General features: G+C 40.7%; 1 protein-coding gene across 2 annotated transcripts in view; it reads right to left on the reverse strand.

The window, feature by feature from the left end:
• Window positions 1-2,315: 2,315 nt before the first annotated feature.
• The window catches only part of TRIT1 (tRNA isopentenyltransferase 1), a 43,835-nt gene continuing 23,506 nt past the window's right edge, over window positions 2,316-22,644 (reverse strand). Inside the window, exons 2-11 of one of the 2 annotated variants that reach the window (XM_079941737.1) lie at window positions 19,928-20,070; window positions 15,550-15,646; window positions 14,696-14,841; window positions 11,848-11,990; window positions 9,716-9,827; window positions 9,245-9,357; window positions 8,914-8,991; window positions 6,217-6,326; window positions 5,784-5,901; window positions 2,316-3,155 (exon numbers count right to left, since the gene is read on the reverse strand). In XM_079941737.1, coding sequence (XP_079797863.1) covers window positions 2,986-3,155; window positions 5,784-5,901; window positions 6,217-6,326; window positions 8,914-8,991; window positions 9,245-9,357; window positions 9,716-9,827; window positions 11,848-11,990; window positions 14,696-14,841; window positions 15,550-15,646; window positions 19,928-20,070 — 1,230 coding nt within the window. In that variant the 3' untranslated portion in view covers window positions 2,316-2,985. Of the gene's footprint in view, window positions 3,156-5,783; window positions 5,902-6,216; window positions 6,327-8,913; window positions 8,992-9,244; window positions 9,358-9,715; window positions 9,828-11,847; window positions 11,991-14,695; window positions 14,842-15,549; window positions 15,647-19,834; window positions 20,071-22,644 lie in introns of both variants that reach the window. The other variant, XM_079941738.1, reaches the window with a different exon arrangement.

The raw sequence follows: 22,644 nt of genomic DNA on the forward strand, positions 1-22,644 counted from the left end.
TCAGAGGGCAGCAGGCAGACAGGGGACATCTACCTCAAGGCAGTGCCTCAGGCCAGGGCACCAAGGAGAGTCCTAGTGAGGGTCCTGCCTTCCTCAGGCCCTCTGCTGCTGGTAAAGGAATTCCATCCTGCTGAGTCTAAGAACAGGGGTAGCAGGCACAACCACAGTGCCTTAAACGTAGTTAAATATTGGGCACTTTGATTCTTCTTTTTCAAGAAATCCCTGATTTCCAACTGCCAGAGAGATAGCAGTAAGTCAGTTCAACGAGAAGTTACTGCTCCAGGTATTTCAGATGGACGGATTAAAGGTTTTTAAGGAAGGATTATTAAAACTAGTTTTTCCTGCTTCTCCACTGAAACTTTTTTTTAAGCTTTAAAACATAGTTAGCAACTTGTGTGAAGAGCATTTCAGAGACTAATGTTCCTCCTTAAAACCAGCCGCCTTAACACAGGGCTCAACAGCTTGAACTCTTAATTCTGTGGCCTCGCCTCAATTCCGGCTTTGCCACTTACTAGCTGGGTGCCTCTGCTGAGCCCGTTTCCCCATTGGTAAACATGTATAGAAACAGCGTCTCTTTCCCAGGGCTGTATGAGAAGCTAATGTACATAAACTGCTTGGTCCCCCTTGGCTCACAATAAGTGTTCACCTCCACTTCCAGTGGGAAGATGCCGCTTCCCACCCCATTAGCTCCTGAAGTGGTTAATAAACTGATTGGGAAAATTACACATTTAATCTAAAGAATAAGATGACGTGGATTCGATGACAATTTCTTCTCTGACCAAAGAATACATTTATTCTTGAGATTCAAATCCGTTAACGTGGGTAAGTCTCAATAAAACTCAAGGGGGCCAGGATATCCCACAGACTGGGGGAGGAGAAGCCACTGAAGTCAAGTTGAGAAGCCCAGCTTTCCAGATCACGGGGTACCACGCGCAGTCTTGGCTTCAGACTCCTGCCCAGCATCCTGCTGTGTCACACCATGCACCTCGACACACACCTCCCCACCCCCCCACACACTCCCACACACCAAGCAGGGGCAGGACTGTGGCTTACCTGCACTCACCGCGAGTGTCCTTTCTTTATAGCCCTTACTACAGCTGTAATTATTTGATCAATGTGGACTTTTTTGATCATTGAATTCCCAGAGTCCAGCACAGCACCTGGCACATAGTAAGTTCTAAAATATCTGCTGGCTGAATGAAAGGGCTGGCCATAGCTTAAGATTTCCTCAGAGGCTGGTTTTGGCCTAACCCTGGCATCTGAATGAAGTTCAGTATGCTTATGGCCTGTGCTCAACTGGGGGACCCTCGGGAGGGTGGTAAAGAACAGAAACAGGAGACCTACCAGAGGAGGCAGGGGAAACCCATGCACACCCAGGTACTGTCAACAGGTAAGGTAACGGATAAAGACAGTATGTGCTCTTTGTTATCTTTGGGGTAAGGGGAAGAAATAAGAATATATATTTGTATTTGTTCATATTTATTCATACTTAAAAAAACCCTTGAGAGGTATGTAAAAAAACTAATAAGTGGTTATCTATGGGAGGAGAAAGGGATGGAGGTAGGAGCGAGATTTCTCAATGAATGTCTTTGTCTTTTTATATTATTTTGATTTTTGAAAATTGAACTATGTAAAAAAATCTAGTGAAAAAATAAAACTTTTGCATAGCTAGCTCACATACATTCACAAAGAACTGCTTTTTCAGGTCCCGCAGAAATGCGCCTTCTTCCGTGATCCCTCCCCTCTTCCCTCCAAAGTGAAATTCTATACAGCTCTTACGGTCTTTGATAGTCTCTTACCTAAATTTGTTGTCTGTGTATATATAAGATATTTACAAGCTCCCTGAAAGCAAGAACCACATTTCATTGTATCTCTGTATCCCTCTAGCCTACTCTAGGGCCTCTCATATAGTAGATTCAGAACAAATAAAATACTGCTTGAGTGAGGAGTTACTGCTTAATGGGTGCAGAGTTTCTGTTTGGGGTGATGAAAAAGTTTTGGTTGCACAACATAAACACTGCTGAACTGCGAACTTAAAAATGTTTAATCTTACGTTATATTCATATATATGTATACTCACGTTGTTGGTAGCTCAGGTCACTCCAATAAGAGAGCTTCAACTGGAGATAACAAATCTCCAATAAAAAAAAAGATCCTCTCCAGATGTTTTCCAGGAATATAGTAAGTGCTCAATAACCATGTGCTAAATAAACAAATAGATAGCATATTAAGAACATTGACTTTGAGAAAAAGCTCTCATGTTGAAAACAAAGCATACTGTATGTAAGTTAGACATGAACATAAACATCTTTTTAAGGACGAGAGAGGTTCTTGCAAACTTTTTCTTTATTTAACTTTCAATAAAAATATAGCCTCCTAACTCAATAGAAAGATAGCAGTGATTATCACACAGGAGGAGCTCAACAAATGTGTCTTCAGTTTTCAAGTTCCATGCCACAAGCACTTCAGTCTGATTCTCTCCGTCTCGATGGAATTCCAAAAACGGTTTGGTTCACTTAATTATCTCCCTGGGGCTGATCCTTTACTGCCATTCACCCAAATCCAGAACTCTTGAGTTGTGGCTCACAATAACTCAATCATCTATACAAGTGTCCGGAAATTAGATATTTCCAGCCAGAGTCAAGGACATAAAACTTTTTTTTAAGGGATACAGTAAATCCCAGTATTCATCACCAAAAAGATCAAATGTAAAAAAGTGCAATCTGTGCCTCTTTCAAAAATAGAAACTTTAAGGTTAAAAGAAAAAAAAAAGCCCTTCCCAAACTCATTACCAGACCAGACATATCAGCCACACAGGAGCTAACAAGGCCTGCTGTTTCCATGACAGAGAACATGAGAGGTTAAAACCACACCACTAAAAAAAAAAAAAAAGAAAAGAAATAAAAAAATAAATAAATAAAACCACACCACTGAATGAAAGAACTGGACCCCTGCCACCTTTGCAAAGGCCACTGGACAAGTCCCTTAAACGCTGGATTTCAGCTCTTCATCATTCTGCCCTAGGGATCCCTTTTCTTTAAGCTCTTTATCATGGTCTGGGGAAATACTCTGACTTTCTATGGTAGTGATGGCATCTGAGTCCAACCTTCTTCTTTTCTTCAGTTGGTGCAAGTGGGACTTGGATTTCATGTGTGCTAAGGTAAAACAAACAAAAAAAATTAGGATTTTCTACAACTAATCCTGGAAGCATACAAAATTAACTATACAATCCTTTTCTTTAACAATAACGGGATCAACACATGTACTGGTACAGCTGCTTCGCATTTTTAAGAGAAGAATAAGTCATATGGCCAGCTAGCTAGCAAACTATACCTGCACATATCACGTATATGTATACGTATATGTATATGTATATCACATATCACGTATATGTATATACCTATACATATCACGTATACCTGCTGGGGGCTTTACATCACTAAATCCACACAACAATCTTGCGGGACAGTATTATTCAGCTCATTTTATACAGGAGGAGACGGATTTCAGAGGTCTTACATTGTGTCCAAGGTCACACAGCAGGTAAGCTCCTCGGATTACCTGTAGCTCAAAACGCGAGTCAATTTTCCAGAATAGGGCTCCAGACTCAATTTTCCCATATAGGGCTGCCTGTTACAGATACATTTCAACTCACACATCTCAAAAGTTACAAATCCAGGGCTTCCCTGGTGGCCCAGTGGTTAAGAATCCGCCTGCCAGTGCAGGGGACATGGGTTCGAGCCCTGGTCCGGGAAGATCCCACAGGCCGCGGAGCAACTAAGCCCATGCGCCACAACTGCTGAGCCTGCATGCCACAACTACTGAAGCCCGTGCGCCTAGAGCCCGTACTCCACAACAAAAGAAGCAATGAGAAGCCTGCACACCGCAACGAAGAGGAGCCCCCGCTCGCCGCCACTAGAGAAAACCCTGCACGCAGCAACGAAGACCCAATGCAGCCATAAATACATAAATAAATAAATAAGTTACAAATCCAAATTCTAATCTGTATTGCAGGACAGATGGCTCAGGCCTACGGTACCCAGAGCCGCCCTACCCTCTTCTTAACCAGCTCGCTCAGGTTGCCCCTCCTGATGTGACATCCCTATGCCTGGGTCAGATAAGCCATCTGAATGACTAACCCAGATACTCGCATTCTCCAGCACACAATGCACCAGAGAGATCACAGCAAGTATTCTTTTCTGATGATCCCTTTCACGGATCCACAGAAGCAGTAAAGCTGAAAAGCTACTATTGGCTGATATCAATTTCTGACCTCTCACCCTAAAGACAGTTCTCAGCTTCTGACTAACTCACACAAGCTCCTTTTTACCATCCTGTTCTTTTTCAAGGAAATCTTATCTGGAAACACCTATAAAGATAGACAACGAGATTAAGTTCTTTTATACTTACTTAAAACATCATTTTTAGGGATTTGGAAGCAAAAGTAGGTAAGGAAGAGGTTAGAAGTCAAGGAAAAGTTTACTTGAGGGAAAAAGTCAGTTTTGTCTCCAGCTAGAGCCTACGGCAAAAAGTGGCCTTCTGGACTGACTCTCCATGGCAGCAGGAGATGGGAGAGCAAGGACTTGACAGATGGCACTATAGAAGGGCTTACACAAGCTATGCTCACAAAGGCTCACAAATGTTGCTTCTCTGTGGCAATCCCTGAAGGACATTCGACAAATCAAACCACTAAGTTTCCTTTAGAAAAAACAATCAGACACTCTCTTTCTCTTCCCCTTTCATCATTATGAACCAACGATAATTGAGGCTTCTTCTGCTGCTTGGGCAATCACAGCCATCCCCAGTCTCTGACAATGCAGTTCATTTTGCCAGCGTTAACAGTTAATAGAACTAATCGTTCTATTGGTTGGTATGGGGGGAAAAATCCACTTCTATGAGAATGCCATGCAAAGCAGTACTCTGAACGGGATTCCAGCCGCTGGGTAAAATACAAGCCCTGCTTGTGCCTAAAAGGAGTGAGCCTTCAACAAGTTTCTAAATACAATGTAAATTCAACGCTTAGAGGCTAAGGCCCTTTTGAGCTTTGCTGGATTACTGCAGAAATCCGACAGGGGAGTGCAATGTGACTCTATGGCAAAGACAGATCCAGGCTCTGAAACGGGGAACTAGAACCTCGGTGCGGGGCTGTTCCTGGGTTGGTCAGGAGCGCCTTATGAAGAAGACAGTACCCTCTGACCACCGTCTTTCGGCGTGTCTAACCGTCTTGCTTTCACACAGTTTCCCTTAACACTTTTCATCACAGTTTTTGCAACCAACACCATTTCAACGTATTACCTTAAAAGTTACTGGAGAGACACCACTTTTGAAGAATGTACTCAGGAGGAGTAACTGCACTTCCTGTTCCCTCCCAGCTGTTTCTGCTCCTTTGGCCTCTTGGGTGAGTTGCCTGGCTTCCCTTACAATCCTACCTCACCCCCACTGAGGTCTAAACATGAGACCAAGAAACTACTCAGGCAGGATCATGAAAGTCAAAGGAGCTCTGGCAAGTTAACTGCAGACCTCTCAGTAAAATATCTACTCTAGCTGAAGCTAGAGGGCATATGATCTTCCTTTGAAATTGAGAATACAGAGATAACTCTCCCGTTTGAGAAGGCCTCTCCATGAAATTTGAACAAAGGCTGTTAGAGGAATCTGGTCATTTTTTTTTTTTTTTTTTTTTTTTACAAACAAGCAGACTCCAGCATTCAACCTACCAAAGACCTTAAATTTTTCATGAAGTCAGTGTGACCCACCCTTACAGATTTCTCTATCCTAGACTCTACCTGCCCATTCACGGTCCCCAATGATGATTCGATCACAGAGGTCACACATGTGATAACTTCTCTTGTTCTCAGTTTCACTGCTTGGCATCTTTACTGGAGTAGCTGCAGGCTTGTGGCCCTGAAAAAAAAAAGGCAGGGATGGGGGAGAAGCATTTGATTCAAAGAGATTTGGATATTATACTCTGATATTAAGAGGAGTGAGATTTTCCCAAGATTCCTTTTTCTCATCCCAGAGAGCAGGTGGGCTGTGAAGAGATTTTAACAACAACCTTTCTGAAAGTGAAAGTAGAAATGCAGCCTCCGGGGATTTAAAAGCAGCCTTCTGCTCTATCCAAGGAAAAGAATGCTTGGTTCCCAGAATAGCAACAAAGGTGTCAGCAAAGGAAAGCTTTGTGAAAACCAGACAATAGACAGTACCATGATTAATAGTCACCTGGATGAAACTTCGCACAATTTCAAGAGCAGGTTCAAGAACAGACTCTTCCCACTTCGAGACGTCAGACACTTCTAGGCCATATACTGGGGGAACACTGGGACCAGGTCCTAATGACGACAAAGAAAAGCTGTGAGAGGTCAGCCTCCAAGACCCAATCTATTCTGCTCCTAGGACTCCAAAATCCTCAAGGGAAACATATGGGGTCAAAGAAATAAACATTCTGACCATGCCATTCAATCTAACCAGAAACATGAACCAAACAGCTACACACAATCCAAGAAAGACCCAGAAGGTTGACTGGTCTGCAGCCAGTAAGTCTAGCTGTATAATCCAGAGTCTCAGGTGTAGGATCTTCCAGATCAGTCAGGAAAACAATATAGAGTAACAGCTCTAGTGACCACTGTATGGGCTACAATATAAAGGTAGCACGTGACAGGAGGCAATTAGCAGCTTGAAGTGAGTGCCTGTTCTAAGGTCCATATCATCTTACAGTGATGTCATTCTGTGGCAAAAGAGTTCACAGCTTTCTTTAGTCTCAGGTTTGTATACATCCCTTCAGCAGTCTAGCATTCACGAAACTCATTAATACCATACTGATAATCATGGGCTGGTAACAGCAGAGTATCAACCAGTGAGCTGCTGAATCTGAAAATTAGAAAAAAGCCTTGGAATTGAACTAGTTGAGCCCTGTCTTTAAGAAACAGATCTAGAGGAGTATTCAAGAAATACCCTTTGGTGAATACTTCTGAAGGGAGATAAGACTGGAGGTAGCCGCAAGTATAGCTATAAGCATTTCATCCATCTGAGCCAACTACGTTTAGTCTCTGCTGGTAGCTTCCCCAGTATGTGGATACACTAAATTGCCTTCCACATCCAGGTTAAGTCAGTTGCCTAAAGGCAAAGAGCATTGCCCCATGGACAAAAACATCAAAGTCCTCAGAATGCCAACGGCTGGCAGGTGCTGGCCTTTTGATAGTGCCAACCACAAATAAGATTCTTCATAAACTGGACTGGGCTGCACCTGCCACCACACGGAAAGGTGAGACTGGGAGGGTGCAGGCAGCACCCACAGCACACCTGGCCTTGGCTAAGCTCTGCACCTGTTTCCAGGCCACTCTATATTTTCCTTTCCCCTCTAAGTCCTTTGTTGGGCTTCTGTGCCCTGTCTAAGTACCTTTCAACAAGTTCTCGGCTCCCAGCTGCTATTTCTGGCGTGGGTCCAAGGCCAAGCTGGGGTGGGGAAGTCCCTCTGGCTTCTTGCCAGAACCTTACCCCAGCAGACCAGCCCTTGGCCAATCACACATGGCTCCTGATTTACAGGGCAGCTGTGCCTTTCACCCTAGCACCAGGACTGCGCCGGCATACACATGAATGAGGAACGGGCATACGATGCCATCGAGCCCTCATGACTCAGAGATGGGGGAGTTATTGTGGCTTTACCACAGGAAGAAGTTCCAAATCATTATCCCAAAAACCCATCTTTTGTTACAGACTAATTGTTAGCCCTGCGGAGAAGAGAAGCTGCATTAGAAATTTGTAGTAGGGAACTTTGTTTCAGCCGACACAAAGACTTCTATCTAAAAGGACATGCAGAGAAAGCAAGGTAAGTAGAAGAAAGTGTAAAAAGCCCCTTGGTGTGAGAACTACACTGGAGAGCTCTAGCAGAGGGTGAGAACTGAGAGAGAGATCCAAGGGTCAACAACATGGCCCAAGGTGTTTCTGTTCAGAGGCACTGAGAGGAGGGTGAGACCTCAGCTGTGCGTATCTGTAACTGAAAGCAGAAATCCAATGGCAAAAGGTAAACAGGGATGATTCAAAAGCATATTAAAAAAGGGCCCAAAAGATAAAACTAGGGTTTCACTTATGCTTAATCTCCTTTAAATAATCTCCTTTTAGCTCATAACCACACAATTTCTTACCCGAGGCCCAATACTAATGCTGTCCAGCTAAAGTTATAACTAAAGGAAATAAGAAGCATGGTGTAAAGCTGAGCGTGGACTTCAGGGTCTGGCCCACATTCAGTACTCTACTGCTTATTAGCTAGGGAAATTTTGGCAAGTTATTTAACTTCTCTAAGCCTCTATTTACTTATCTGCAAAAAGAAAAGAATACCACCCACCTTGAAGGCTCAGTAACATGTATGACACCAAATTTAGTGCTAAGGATTCAGTACAGGGTCCAATGAATGAGAATTTCGTTCCCTTTTCCTTAAAAGTGCTGTTCAACTGAAGTTAGAGTTGCAGCTGCCTGAAGCACTATGTATCTGAACACAGAAGCGATGCTGGGAGAATTGGTGAAAGTTTTGTCTTTTTATACTACTTATCTGGCCCCCAAACCATTTTAATTAGGAAAGCCTCCCTACGGAAATCTGACTATTCTTCAGGTACAAAATCTGAAGCTAAAAACAACCCTGAGCACCAACTCCGCTAAGAAGGTATTGCTATTTTGTTCTTCCCTGTCTGCAGCCAGCACTCATGTGTTCAAGGCTTAAGGCAGATTCTTCCTGGGGAAGAACTGTTTTCTGAGGCATCACAGGAAAACACCCCTGGACAATCACTTATGCAAAACCCCCCAGGTCAGGTCCCAAATCTTAGAACAGATCCAGAAACTAAAGTTCACTTTCTGGGTGAGCTGAGAACATCTATGTTCCACCGAAAGCAGACCCAAGGCATCAGGAAAAACAAGGACACTTACTGCTCAAAAAACGGTTTTTAATCCATCGGTTTTGCTTCCGGGCATATCTCTTAGTCACTTGTTTCAGAGCCTCAATACCTGAAAGACAAGGTAGATATAAGAACCTCTATCTAACCACTTCTCACTCTGCTGAAAGGAAGGCCCATCCAGCCCAGCGTTAGAGAAAACTAGCCACGTCAGCACACTGGTGGATACTTGGTAGGTGAAAATCTCAATTCTGAGCTGAAGGCCGTTTGGGTCTCTTTTAGCCTCAGCTCCTTCTCAGGCCATAGCAGCAGGACACTCTGTCACCCAAGGATGTCCAAGGCTAGGTTAGATGGAGAATTCACACCTTTCTTTAGGAGCTGGTTTCTAGTCTCTGGTGTGCACTTTCCCTCAGTGATCAGGTACTCGTGAAATTCCTTGAAGCCAATTGATTGGAAGATACCATGTTGATAGTCCTGGCTGGGAACAGGAGAGCATCAGCAGATGAGCCATTGAATCTGAAAGCTAGCAGGGCACTGGAGATGATCTAGCTGAGCCATTTCATCTCATAGATGAGGAAACTGAGATCCTTAGCAGTTACTACCCTCTGAAATCCTTCCTCCACCTTCCCCCACCAGCTCCCAGGTTACTTCCCTTGAAAATTAACTTCTGGGAATGTCTGAGATTAGAAAATTGCAACTGTAACAAGTACACCAAACCTCCTCCCAATGATGAAGGGTAGCAAACAAGTAGATCCAAAGCCAGTATTATATGTTTACGGTCTTTTGACCGTAAGCAAGGGGTGGAGAGTAGGTGAAAGTAATAGCCAAATTCTCACCTGTTTTCCACAATTTTCTTCTCATTATAGCGTCTGTGAAAATCTCTTAGTTCATCCAAGAGCCCAGCGGCGAGCATGTTATCCACCCTCTTATCCAAGCGCTCATCTAGAACTTGAATCAAATTAACCCATCAACCAGCAAGCCTGCCGAAGATGTGTACTATACATGATGAATGCATAGGCTGCCATAAAGAAGAGAATTTGTTCAAATGGAAGAAAAGGTTCAGAGTCCAAAGATTATACAATAATTCATAATTATATTTAGTCACACTTAAAACTCGGCAATTCCAATAAAAACAGCCAGAATGAGGCATGTCTTCTTATGTAAAGAGCACACAATTACAGCTACTAGGAACAACAAATATTTTATTCTTGTATGGAATGTATATCCATTGTTTATTTTAGAGGCAGCTGAGAGCCCCGTTTTACTCTTACTTTTTTCCATTATATTTGTTACTCTAACTTTATGCTATTTCATATTTAAGAACTCTCAGATGACACCTTAAATAGGAATGAAAAACTTTAAACCAAAGCCATCCTAAGTATATCTTGAACTACTGAGCCAAACAAAGGAGCAGAGTGAGAGATGATAATCATTCCAATGTGGTCAAACACAGCTTTATTATGAATCAGATACCACTGTTGGATGCTGCACTGTAACACATGTTTTTATTTACAAAATGTTCATTATTAAAACATTACCTTTTTCTATAACCTTATAATTTAAGTTTGAGATAATATAATCTGAGATTAATTTAACAAATTTCCACCATTTCAATTATGCTCTTCTACATCTCTGCCATTGCTATTTCTTGGCTTACAATGATAATAACCTTTTTTTCTACCTTCCTAGAAAGTTTGCATTTATTGAGGACTCACCACGTGCCAGGCACATTCTGAGCACTTCGCATGTATTATTAATTCATCTAATCCTCAACGAAGCTATGAGATATGTATTATTATTATCATCCCCATTTTATAGAAGAGAAAAGTGGGACACAGAAAGGTAAACCAACTTGCCTTAAAACTCACATAGCCAGAGACGATGGAGCAGGAATTTGAATCCAGACAGTCTGGCTCAGAGACATGTTCTTAATCACTAAACTATACCGCCTGTTCCCCTAACGATCTCATTTTTCTAGACCTAGCTCATAAGTTACCTTTACAAATTGGTACCCAGAAAATGCTCATCATCCCTTCTCTGTGGCCCCACAGCACCTTCTAGCCCAGCGTTTATCACAACAGAGTATCTACCTCGTTATTTGTTGCCCAACTAGACCGGAAGCTCCTTAAGGGCAGCTACTGTCTACATTCATCTCTGAAATCCAAGTACTATGTAGAACACTTGGCAGTTCATTGAATGCTTGCTGTTATATTTGTTGCATAAAGAAGTTACTATTATCACAGGGCATTAGCAAAAAACCAAAAAGAAATACTATCAGTTAGCTAGCTAACCATCATTCCCACTTCTCAGGCCTACTGATTCCAAAATAATCAGTGATCCAGGCTTTAGCCAGAGAGTCAGATCTCCTTCCACAGGAGACTTCCTTCTCTTTCTCCTTTGGATTTTCTCTGGATGGCAGTCTCTTTCCCATCCCATCTTATCTCATCCTCATCTTATACTAATCTTTTTTTTTTTTTTTTTCGGTACGCGGGCCTCTCACTGTTGTGGCCTCTCCCGTTGTGGAGCACAGGCTCCGGACGCACAGGCTCAGCAGCCATGGCTCACGGGCCCAGCCGCTCCGCGGCACGTGGGATCTTCCCGGACCGGGGCACGAACCCGTGTCCCCTGCACCAGCAGGCAGACTCTCAACCACTGCGCCACCAGGGAAGCCCTATACTAATCTTATACTCAACTCATGTTATACTAATGCCAGGGCTACCTTTACCTGCTTTCCAGAAAGATAATGGCACTGTGTCTTACTAAGTCAGTGAATAATGATCATGATAATAAAATGAATAGCTAACACTTGTTTAGTGCTTATTATGAGCCACTCAGAGTTCTAAAGCATTTTTTTTCAAAACAACTTTTTATTGAAGTATAGTTGATTTACTCTGAAGATTTTATATACAGTAATGTATTACTATAAGCTCTGTCTCAGGTTAACTCTAGGACACCAAAGGACTTTTACCTGTCTGTTCAGCATGAAGCCAGAGGATGCACGGGTTAGGGAACTTCAGAGGGCCTCCAAGGGGACCACCACCTTCCTCGGAATGTTGACGATGAAGAAATTCACTATGAGAGATTCCTGTTTCTTCAAACACTTGCAAGCTCCTAAGTCATTTGAAAGGGGAGGGTGGGCACACCCATAACAACCATTAGGAAATATTAATTCTCAAGTGAAACAGGGGAGAGGCTATTTATTATAGAATACCTCACTGTCATTTTCACTGCATAAGCCCCTGAACACACGAAGGTCTGGGGTTACTGCAAACCTATAGCTACTCAGAAAAGCGTTCTAAAGAAAACTTTAGGTAAAGAAAGAAATAAAACTATTCTAAACATATATAAAATTTTCTGAAATCAGTTAAACAGGTTCAGAAACAACAGGTTTCTACTACACAAAGAGAACAGGACATATTCACTTTCGGGTAAGCAGTAAAAGCTTGTCTGGGACACTTTGCTATAAGCCAACAAGTCTAGTCTCGCTGGAATGCCTTTCCCACAGTACAAAAGTATGCTGTATATCCAGCTCATCAACTTTCTTTTTAAGTATGTCTAAAATTAATGAAAAATGCTTCTGACTAATTCAGTACTCTACTAGCACGAAGATCACTGGAGAAAGAACTACACACTTATTCTTAAGCCACTATCCGCCCTGTCAGCATCTATTACGTTATGCAGCACTAGGTAATTTAACTCTCAAATCTATACTCTACCACTCTGGGTGATTGCAACTTATCAGCTTGAAAGTGATCTTTCCCTTCCTGATCCAATTCTACTTCCTGAAACCCTAACACAAGAGTAGAGACCCCTCGTCTTTCCCTATCACTGGTCACTCAGAGAGGACCTAAGAAGGAAAAATGTAATAGATATCTTACTTATCTGGAGGCTAGAATACCGCCTCAAACTAAAAGAAAGATGAAAGAAGTCCTCCAATCTTCTTTTAGAGACTCTAGAGCTCTTGCTTAGAACCTACTGTTCTTACGAAAACACATTCTCAACTCATTACTAGTTTAGAAGTCGCAAAATAAGGAGAAATGATAAGAACTGATTAATAAAAGGAGCAGATAGTAACAACCAAGCTCTAGACTCATACCATAAAACGATACAAAAATGAATGTTCATCAGAGTGTCCCTGAGTTTTCCAAAAAGTTTTTGGAAGATTTCTATTTAACTGTTTAAAAATAAAGTGTTTGGATACTGGAAAGTATAAACTTTATTTATCTAGAATATGTATTATCAACAGGGTGACACTGCCCTCAAGGGAGCCAAAAAACCTTAGATATTACAATGATGTGTGGCGCTCTCCCAAAATCTTATTCTTCAGCATTAAAATTTCATTGAGGGGAGGGAGGGAAGCACAATTAGGAAAAAAATTTCTAAAAAGGCTTCAGGGGCAGGGGGGATAATAGAAAAGGATTAAGAAACACCGATCTAGAATGCTCATTTGAGTGTAATACTTCATAACCCCTGTCAATACCAAATGTTCCTATAAATATCTAATGTGTATAACCATCCATATAGTAGGTCCCCTACTCTGCCAGATAAGGTATCGCTTCCGGCACTACAGAAAAGTACACCTCAGTGGTGATCACTTTGTAATGTACAGAAATATCAAATCACTATGTTGTGCACTAGGAATCAACATAGTGTTCTAGATCAATTATACTTCAAAACAAACAAACTCATAGAAAAAGAAATCAGATGTGTGGTTACCAGAGGCTGGGGGTGGGGGAAGGGGGAACTGGATGAAGGCAGTCAAAAGGTACAAACTCCCAGTTACAAGATAAATAAGTACTAGGTATGTAATGTACAACATGATAAATATAACTAACACTGCTGTATACTATACATGAAAGTTAAGAGTGAGGCCTGAGAGTTCTCATAACAAGAAAAAATCTTTTTCTTTTATTTTGTGTCTATGTAATAAGTACACTAAACTTATTGTGGTAATAATTTAATGATATACATAAGGAAAATCATTATGCTGTACACCTTAAACTTACACAGTGCTGTATGTCAATTATATCTCAATAAAACTAGAAGAAAAAAATAGATTAAATGACTGATAAAATGAAGATGCAGTCAGAAGTGAACAGAATATGGAGCCAATGAAGATGCATATTTACGGAGGAAAAAATAAACCATCTAATCTTAGGAAGGAAGGGAGGGAGGGAGGGACGGAAGGAAGGGAAGGAGGGACGGAGGGAGGGAGAGAGGGAAGGAGGGAGGGAAGGAGGGAAGAAGGAAGGAAGGAAGAAAGAAAAGTATCCCTAACACACGAGGCTGCAATTTCAAAGCAACCTAACAAAACATGGTTAATGAACTAATAAGGTCATCTCTCTCTTCCCTTCAAGAAAGTCTCCATGTGTAAAGGTGAACTGATCTATAAGACAGTTTATAAAACCTGTCTCCCACTGGGCAAGCTGCTGGGGCAGAACTCAGCATTGCACAATCAATTATGAAACCTAAATCACAATGTCAGCTGACTGCATGCCAGAAAAAATGTATATGAAAACTGTTATAAAAGCAAAGATCAAATAGAAAATGAAGCAAGATTACATAGGCCCTAGGGAAAAACTGTACTGTATTATGCATTTTAAATGTAACAACAACAAAGTAGGGTGCAACTATTTATTGAGGGAGTTGGACTGAGGCAATGACTCTGGGCCTCCTAACCTCCTAACCTGCTGAGGTAAAACACATCAATCTCCACTAACTGCTATTACCAAACCTGTCTCACCAGGCACACTTAACAACTGACCGCCCTCTAACGCTGAAGGGGCCTGGCGCCAGCTGGCTCCCGGCTTTCTTACCTGGCCACTTTGCGCTTGTCATGTGGGTGCAGCTTGGCAGCCATTTCTGGGTCCACCTGGCTTAGGCGTTTGTGGAGCGCATGGCCATCCTCCTTTTCAAGCTCAACTTTCTGGTCAATCACTTTCTCAGTGCCCATCTCCCAGGGCTATTGAATGAAGGTTTAGTAGTAAATTTAATTCAAAAATTCAACAAACACTGAAACACTGTATGTGCCAGGCACTTTACTAAGTGTTCAGGAACACAGAATAGAGATGAATCAGAAGATCTTGCCATATAGTGAGAGACAGATCATAAACAGAAAATTCCAATACACCATGGTAGTGCTGTGAGGCCACAGTAAACAAAGAGGAAAGAGGACTAGGTGTCTAGGGAAGCATTCAGGGAGTACAAGCTACCCAGGCTAACACATCTATATTAACACATCCAGGAGTCTAGTCTTCTCAACAAGTATAACCAAAGAGTGGACCAGAACTTCCAGCACATTATAGTTTGCAAAGTCCCACCCTACGCAATAGCATCTCTGTAAGAATGGTTAGTGTCAGATATCTCCCTGACATATAGATTGTTTCAGCCAGGAAATGCTGAATCAGACTAACGTACTGTTAACTTACATGGAGATGCTAATTAATCCACAGAGGAGCATTTTTCCCACACACAGCCCCTGTCCTTAGGCCAGCCGGGAGAAGCACACTTCACATATGGAGGGGGCATTTGCTTCAGAATATTAAGTAGGAAAGTTAGTACAGTTGCTGAGTATAAGAAACACGCAAAAGTCAACTTTCCTCCCATTAAAATTAGCGGGCAAGAAAGAAGAACCCATTTCCTCATTGAATTACAAGTGAACTAAACATACCTTAGCATTGACAAGAACTTTCCAGAGCAGAGCCTCAATGTAATAATTGGTTCCTCCCACGACAATAGGAATTTTATCTCGGGAAAATATATCTTCAATGTGAATGTTAAGAAAGACATCAAAATATTAATATCAAGAAGAAAATCTGACTCACTTGGAAGTAGGGTATTAGTAAGAAACCACATTCGTCATATTTTTGATACTAGTCTTCACTGTTTCTCATGAGTTCTCAGAATCATTTCCTATCAGTTCTGGAGGGACTTGCATAAACCAGAGACAGATGCATGATGGTAATTCCTTCCAATTCGAGAACTTTCTAGGCCTTGCTGCTAAAACTCAAAGCTTGCTTAGTATTCAAAATTAGCTTAACAAGCACAAGCCTAAGGACTCTCACAGAATTAAGTGTCAACTGCTCAGGAAGCCACCAAGATGATGTCCACTGTGTGACTTTGCCTTCTAAGGCAAATTACAAACTGGTTTCTCTAAGCCGTAGTTCTTAGACTCAGTCTTCACCATTTTGTAGCAGTAGTGTACATTTCAGCCACTTGAGACTCTACCAGATGAACTGGGAAGCACAGGCTATGAAGACAAATAGATTTCAATTACCAGCTCCAACACTCAGCAAGTCATTCAACTTGTCTGAGCTTCAGTTTTCTCACCTGTAAAATCCTCATGAGTTTTTTTTTTTAATTAATTTAATTAATTTATTTATTTTTGGCTGTGTTGGGTCTCCATTGCTGCGCGTGGGCTTTCTCTAGTTGTGGTGATCGGGGGCTACTCTTCGTTGTGGTGCATGGGCTTCTCATTGCAGTGGCTTCTCTTGTTGTGGAGCACGGGCTGTAGGCTCATGGGCTTCAGTAGTTGTGGCTCACAGGCTCTAGAGCGCAGGCTCAGTAGCTGTGGCGCACGGCTCCGAGGCACGTGGGATCTTCCCAGACCAGGGCTTGAACCTGTGTCGCCTGCATTGGCAGGTGGATTCTTAACCACTGCGTCACCACAGAAGTCCCTCATGAGTTCTTATGAGCATTACACGTGACAGTGCAAATAAAATCCCTAAGACAATGCCTGAAATATTTTTTTCAACTGAGTAAGCACTCAATTTAGTCATTACTGTTTTTACACCACTGCTACTTGGAATTTTTCTCTTTAGAATCTCTGTTGAACAGATAATTATCTGCTTTAAGAAGGGTTTTCCTTCTGAGAATAACTGATAAAGAGACTTTCAACCCAGATAAAGACTCATTTACACACTTCTTCCCCTTGCCAGCCAGTCTGTGGGCGTAGAGATAGATGACCTCTTTCCTGACAGAAGTCCTCTATAAGAGGTTGGGGTAGGGTGGGGAGAAAGATGTTACTAATCAAGGAGCATAAGGAAGAAACGTGTCTATTCGTTTTTTAAAAAGAGAAACAAATTCTATATCCCCCCCCTATAAATTAAGTATAAGAAACATACAATTACACAGTAATTGTAATAAAACTTCAAATATATAATCTGACTAACAAAGGGAAAGGAAGCAAGGAAAATAAAAGGGGAAGGCGAAATGGTGAGATACCAGAAGGGAGAGATGGAAAAGAGGGAGGGAGATGGGATAGGAGTCATTTGGTGGGAAAAGGTTTAACATGTTTGCCCAAGCCATGAAACAACTGTGATCCTAAGCAAAAACCTTTCTCTCTGGGCCTCAGTATCTACTACCCTCACCTGTCAAATCGAGAAGGTTGATCAAATACTTCTTAAGGTACTTTCAGTTCTGACACTCTGATTCTAGGTTCTTACTTAAATTCACAAATCTCCAATCCTCTAAGTGATCTGATTAAGTCATCCCCCGTTGCTGCTGTCCTTTAACTCTTTTAATTAGCTCTCCACTTTCCATCAGTCGTTTCTGAACAACTGACCTGTCTTACAGCAACAATGTTCATTTGGTGATATGTTGTTGTTTTTTTTTTTTTTTTTGTGGTACGTGGGCCTCTCACTGTTGTGGCCTCTCCCGTTGCGGAGCACAGGCTCCAGACGCGCAGGCCCAGCGGCCATGGCTCACGGACCTAGCCGCTCCGCGGCATGTGGGATCTTCCCAGACCGGGGCACGAACCCGCGTCCCCTGCATCGGCAGGCGGACTCTCAACCACTGCGCCACCAAGGAAGCCTGGTGATATGTTTTAATGTGCAAAGGGCTTTCATATACATTACTTCATCTGACACAAGTGCCTTATAAAGCAGGTAGGGCAAGAATTATTATCTGCATTTTAATCTCTGCCCACTTGACAGGCAAAAAAATATTATCTCATTATTTTGATTTGCATGGCCTCGATTAACAGCAATGGTAAACTCTTTTTCATGTTTATCACCATTTATATTTCTTCCTTTGTGAATCACTACTCATGCTCTTTAAGTATTTTTTGAGTTCTTCATATGTTAAGTATACTAATGTTACAGATATTTTTCCCCTGGTTTATAGTCTGTTTTTGTTGTTGTTTTCAAATTTTTTATTTTTTGGCCGCATCTAGTCTGTTTTTTAATTTTGTTTCTAGTGAGCTGGGTTATTTTTAATTATAAAATATTCAGTACATACAAAAGAACATATGCAGCATATGTAAATAATAAAGCCTAAAAATAAAACAAATACTCATGAACCCAATGTAAGAAAGTGAACATTATCAATTCTTTTGAAGCTTCCTATGTAGTAATTCCCAACCCCTTACTGCCCCTCTCTGAGGGAACCACTGTCTTGAATTGTTTTGTGTATTGTTTGTTTTTCATCATTCCCTTGCTTTTCTTTACATTATTACTGATGTATATAAAACCCTAAACAACATATTGGTTAACTTTGCTTGCTTTTTAACTTTTATAATAAATGGTATGACCATGTATGTATCCTTCTATAATCTCCCGCATTTCATGTTGTTTCTGAGATTCTTCCCCATTGACTGATGCATGTAACTGCAACTTATTCATTTTCACTGCTGAAAAAGTACTTATATGAACAAAGCACATTTTATACATTCTTCTGTAAGTAGGAATCTGGGTATTTATATGTTTTTGCTGTTAAGAGCAATAATGTTAAAATTAGATCTACCACCTCTCTCCTGGTATACTTGTGGCAAGGCTTCTCTAGGGTAGATACCTAGGAATTGAAATGGTTGAAATACTTTCTTGCCAGTACAAATTCTTAATTCTAACATATCCAAATCTAGCTATTTTCCTCAAAAAAACCCAAAAAACAAAAAAAACTATTATGGCATAGATAGATGGTAGTGATGGCTGCAAAACAATGTGAATATATTTAAGACTACTGAACTATACACTTATAAATGGTTAAGATGGTAATTTTTATGTATACTTTAACACAATAAAAAGGAAAAATTGAATTAAAAAATCCTTAAAAAAAAAAAAAAAGACTAGATCTACAAAGTCCTTCCCTACTCTAAAATCACATAACTGCTCAATTATATGTTATCCCATTTGTTTCAGTTTCATTTAAAAAAAATACATATTTACTTAACTCTGAAATCCATCTGGAATTTATGTCCATATAATAAGGAACTGATTTTTTTTCCAAAAATAATTAACTGTTCCAGGAATAATTATTAACTACTACATTCCTTCTCCACTGCTTTGAAATGCCACCTTGATCGTAAGCTAAATATATACATCCATTTGAATTTGTATCTGACTTTTCTAATCTGTGCCATAAATTTGTCTAGTATTATGTAAGTTCCATGCTATTATAATTATTATGAATTTTCAATATGTTTTAATATGTAGCAGTCCAGATATTAAAGGCAGTTTGGACATTAAAATATAAGGGCAGCCCCCCACCCCTTATGTTATTCTTTTTTCCAAAATTTCCTGGTGTTACCCAGAACTATTTTTTCCTAATCCCTTTGGAATTCTAACTATAATTCCATTATATTTATAAATTAATTTCTTATCCCCATTTAAAGGTGGGAAAGTGAAGCTCAGTGGGGTAAACGCCTTACCCAATTAAATTTTTGTGGTCAGACGAGGCAGTTCTAAAACTAGGACATGGATTTTCTGGCTCCTAAATCAGTGTTCTCTCCACTAAAACAGCACCTCTCAAATTTTAATATGCATGTGAATCACCTGCGACTCTATTTAAATGCAGATTCTGATTCGGTAGGTCTAGAATGAGGCCCAAATTCAGCACTTCTATAAGCTCCCAAGTGATGCTGATGCTGCAGTCTAAGGACAAGACTCAGAGTAGCAAGAACACTATATCTTTTCAATCCGAACAGTTCTATTGAGGATGCTACTATTGACCTTGGGTACCTCTGCTTAGGAGAAATTGTCACGAGGAAGAAAACTTCCTTGGCTTGGGCTGCCTTGCAGCCACCAAGCCTAGTTGCTGTCTTTCCTAAGGATATCAGAGCAGTTGCTTTGTTCCTGAAGTCCACCACTGTGTAATTTGTCACAAGAGGATCCACAAAGCTGATCATGTGGTGCCGGCACATTCTCTGCTCTTGGGCAGAAACCTTGTTGGTGATGATGTCTAGGCCTTCATAAACCTAGGGGAAAGAAGATTAGCATGAGAAAGTCATCTATCTCCATAAGATGCACACTTGATGGGCAGAAATGGTGATCTATTCCTCCCTGCAGCCAAACACTTGACTGACCCAAAGCACCAGGGGAAATGTGTTCTAACCAGATCACAGCCAGATCCACATAACCCAAGACAAAGGAAACAAAAGAAAACAGAACATTGGCTTTCTTAACAAATAGTGGCTATTAACTCAGACTTAAAGATAAAAAGTATATGTAAATTGGTGCCCAAATAAGAACTAACTCTGCAAGATTAACTGGAGGTTCTTTGGCCTGAACTTCAAGCATTTAGAAGTGGGCAGGTTGTTACTACTTAACACAAGTCTCCAGAAAGGTAACATTTTGCATTGCTCATAGTTTTACTTCAAATGCTTAGATATTTTTTGGATTTAAATGCTCTGAAAGGTTTTTAGAATTTGTAAAAGATTGGCTCCATTTGTGGAGAAGTGGCCTATCTACAAAGATATATATATAAAACACACACATACACACTTTGAAGTCAGAACCCCTAATACTGCTGAACTATAGTAGAACAGTGTGCCAAATTACTGCTTCAGGAGGTCAGCAAATACAGTCTAAATACTCAAAGGCAATATCCTGTCTGTAAGCTCTTGATCTGCCAATTAAACTAAAAAGTTCAAGTGTACTTTTTCTAAATGCAAGGTCTCAGATGGAGAACAGATCTGAAAATACTAGTTTGAAAATAGGGATGAATGCTTTGAGATTAAATGTTCTCTCTGTAATCACTGATTCTACAGGGAGCACTGAATGAACAAATAATAAGTTCCACAGAGCCCACAGAGACGTTAAGAACATTTTTATCTCACATTTCCCTTTACTTGTATGGGTGTCAAATAAGTACAGTACAGTATAATGGTTAGGAGGAAGGACCCTGGTGCCAGGCTGCCTCAGATCAATTCCTAGCTCTGCCACTTACTAGTTATTTGTACTTGGAGGAGTCAGTTACTAACCTCTGCGTGCCTTAATACCTCATCAGTAAAATGAGGAGAATAATATCTATCTCATATGGTTGTTGTGTAAATTAAATGTTGTGTAAGTTAATACATGTAAAGAACTTAGTTTTTGCCTGGCAGATGGTAAATACTATATAAGGGTCACTATATTACTACCCATATTACTACCATCAATACTATCACAACAACACAAGAAGAATGGGAAATAATTTTAGTGTCACTATCACTCTGAGGCCTCTGTGCTCCTAGCTACTGAGGTTACTTACTCAACAAGGATATAAGCTATCTTCAAGCAAAAAGAAAATTGTTAATTAGTAAGACAGCACACAAGAATCTAAAAAAAAGGTGGATATATGTATATGTATAACTGATTCAGTTTGCTGTACACCTGAAACACATTGTAAATCTATACTGCAATAAAAATTTTTAAAAAAGAAACAAAAGAAACCTTATAGTACAACTTTCTTTGAAATAAATAAATCAACAAAACAGCCCTCTTAAAAAAAAAACAAAACCAAAAAACAAAAGAAAACAACACACAGAAAATATATAAATAGAGCCATAGAGAAAGAACTAGCTTTGCCTTTAACTAACTCATCTATCTGTGCCTGACAAGAGAACTGCATTCTTACACCTGAACACTGATGGAATCTTAAATCATAGGGTGTTCTTTTCCCTGTATCTTGAACAAGACTTCCTTCAAACATTAGACCACAGTATACAGTAGGGTACACTGTATACTGTGGTCTTCTGTGCAAATTAAGAAAACTAAAGGAGGGAAAAAGAATTAATAATTGTGTGTGCCTCTCCTTCTTTTCCCACAGCCTTCAGTTGGCTCTATTGAAGCTTAGATTCCAAATGACCCAATGTTAAAGAATCAAGCAACAACTTGATTTTGCCAAAAGAGGACTTCTGACCTCTGTAAATAGATTCTCATTTTTAACACTGAGATAAACGTTAAGAAAATGTATAGTTGCAAATGTATAATTACCAGCCCCCACCTCCAAAAAAGCCAAAATGTAAACATCTCTACCAGCACATTCTATCAGATACGTAGATAAATTTTAAGATATATTTTCATCCTGTGTTCTGCCTTTAGGTGTATCTTCTAGAGCCCCTTAAAATGGCCAGTTTTAACAGATAAACACATAAACATAAATCAAACAGAGGGGACTTCCCTGGTGGTGCAGTGGTTAAGAATCTGCCTGTCAATGCAGGGGACATGGCTTCGAGCCCTGGTCCAGGAAGATCCCACATGCCGCGGAGCAACTAAGCCCGTGTGCCACAACTACGGAGCCTGCGCTCTAGAGCCCGTGAGTCACAACTACTGAGCCCACATGCCACAACTACTGAAGCCCGCGCACCTAGAGCCCACGCTCTGCAACGAAGAGAAGTACCACAATGAGAAGCCCGAGCACCGCAACAAAGAGTAGCCCTCTGCTCGCAACTCGAGCAGCAACGAAGACCCAACACAGCCAAAAATAAGTAAATAAATTTATTAAAAGAATAATAATAAATCAAACAGAAGGTAACCCTAGAACTAAGCTCACCTTATTTGCTGAAGGA

Source organism: Stenella coeruleoalba (genome assembly GCF_951394435.1).
Source record: "Stenella coeruleoalba genome assembly, chromosome: 1".
In the NCBI taxonomy this organism is placed as follows: Eukaryota; Metazoa; Chordata; class Mammalia; order Artiodactyla; family Delphinidae; genus Stenella; species Stenella coeruleoalba.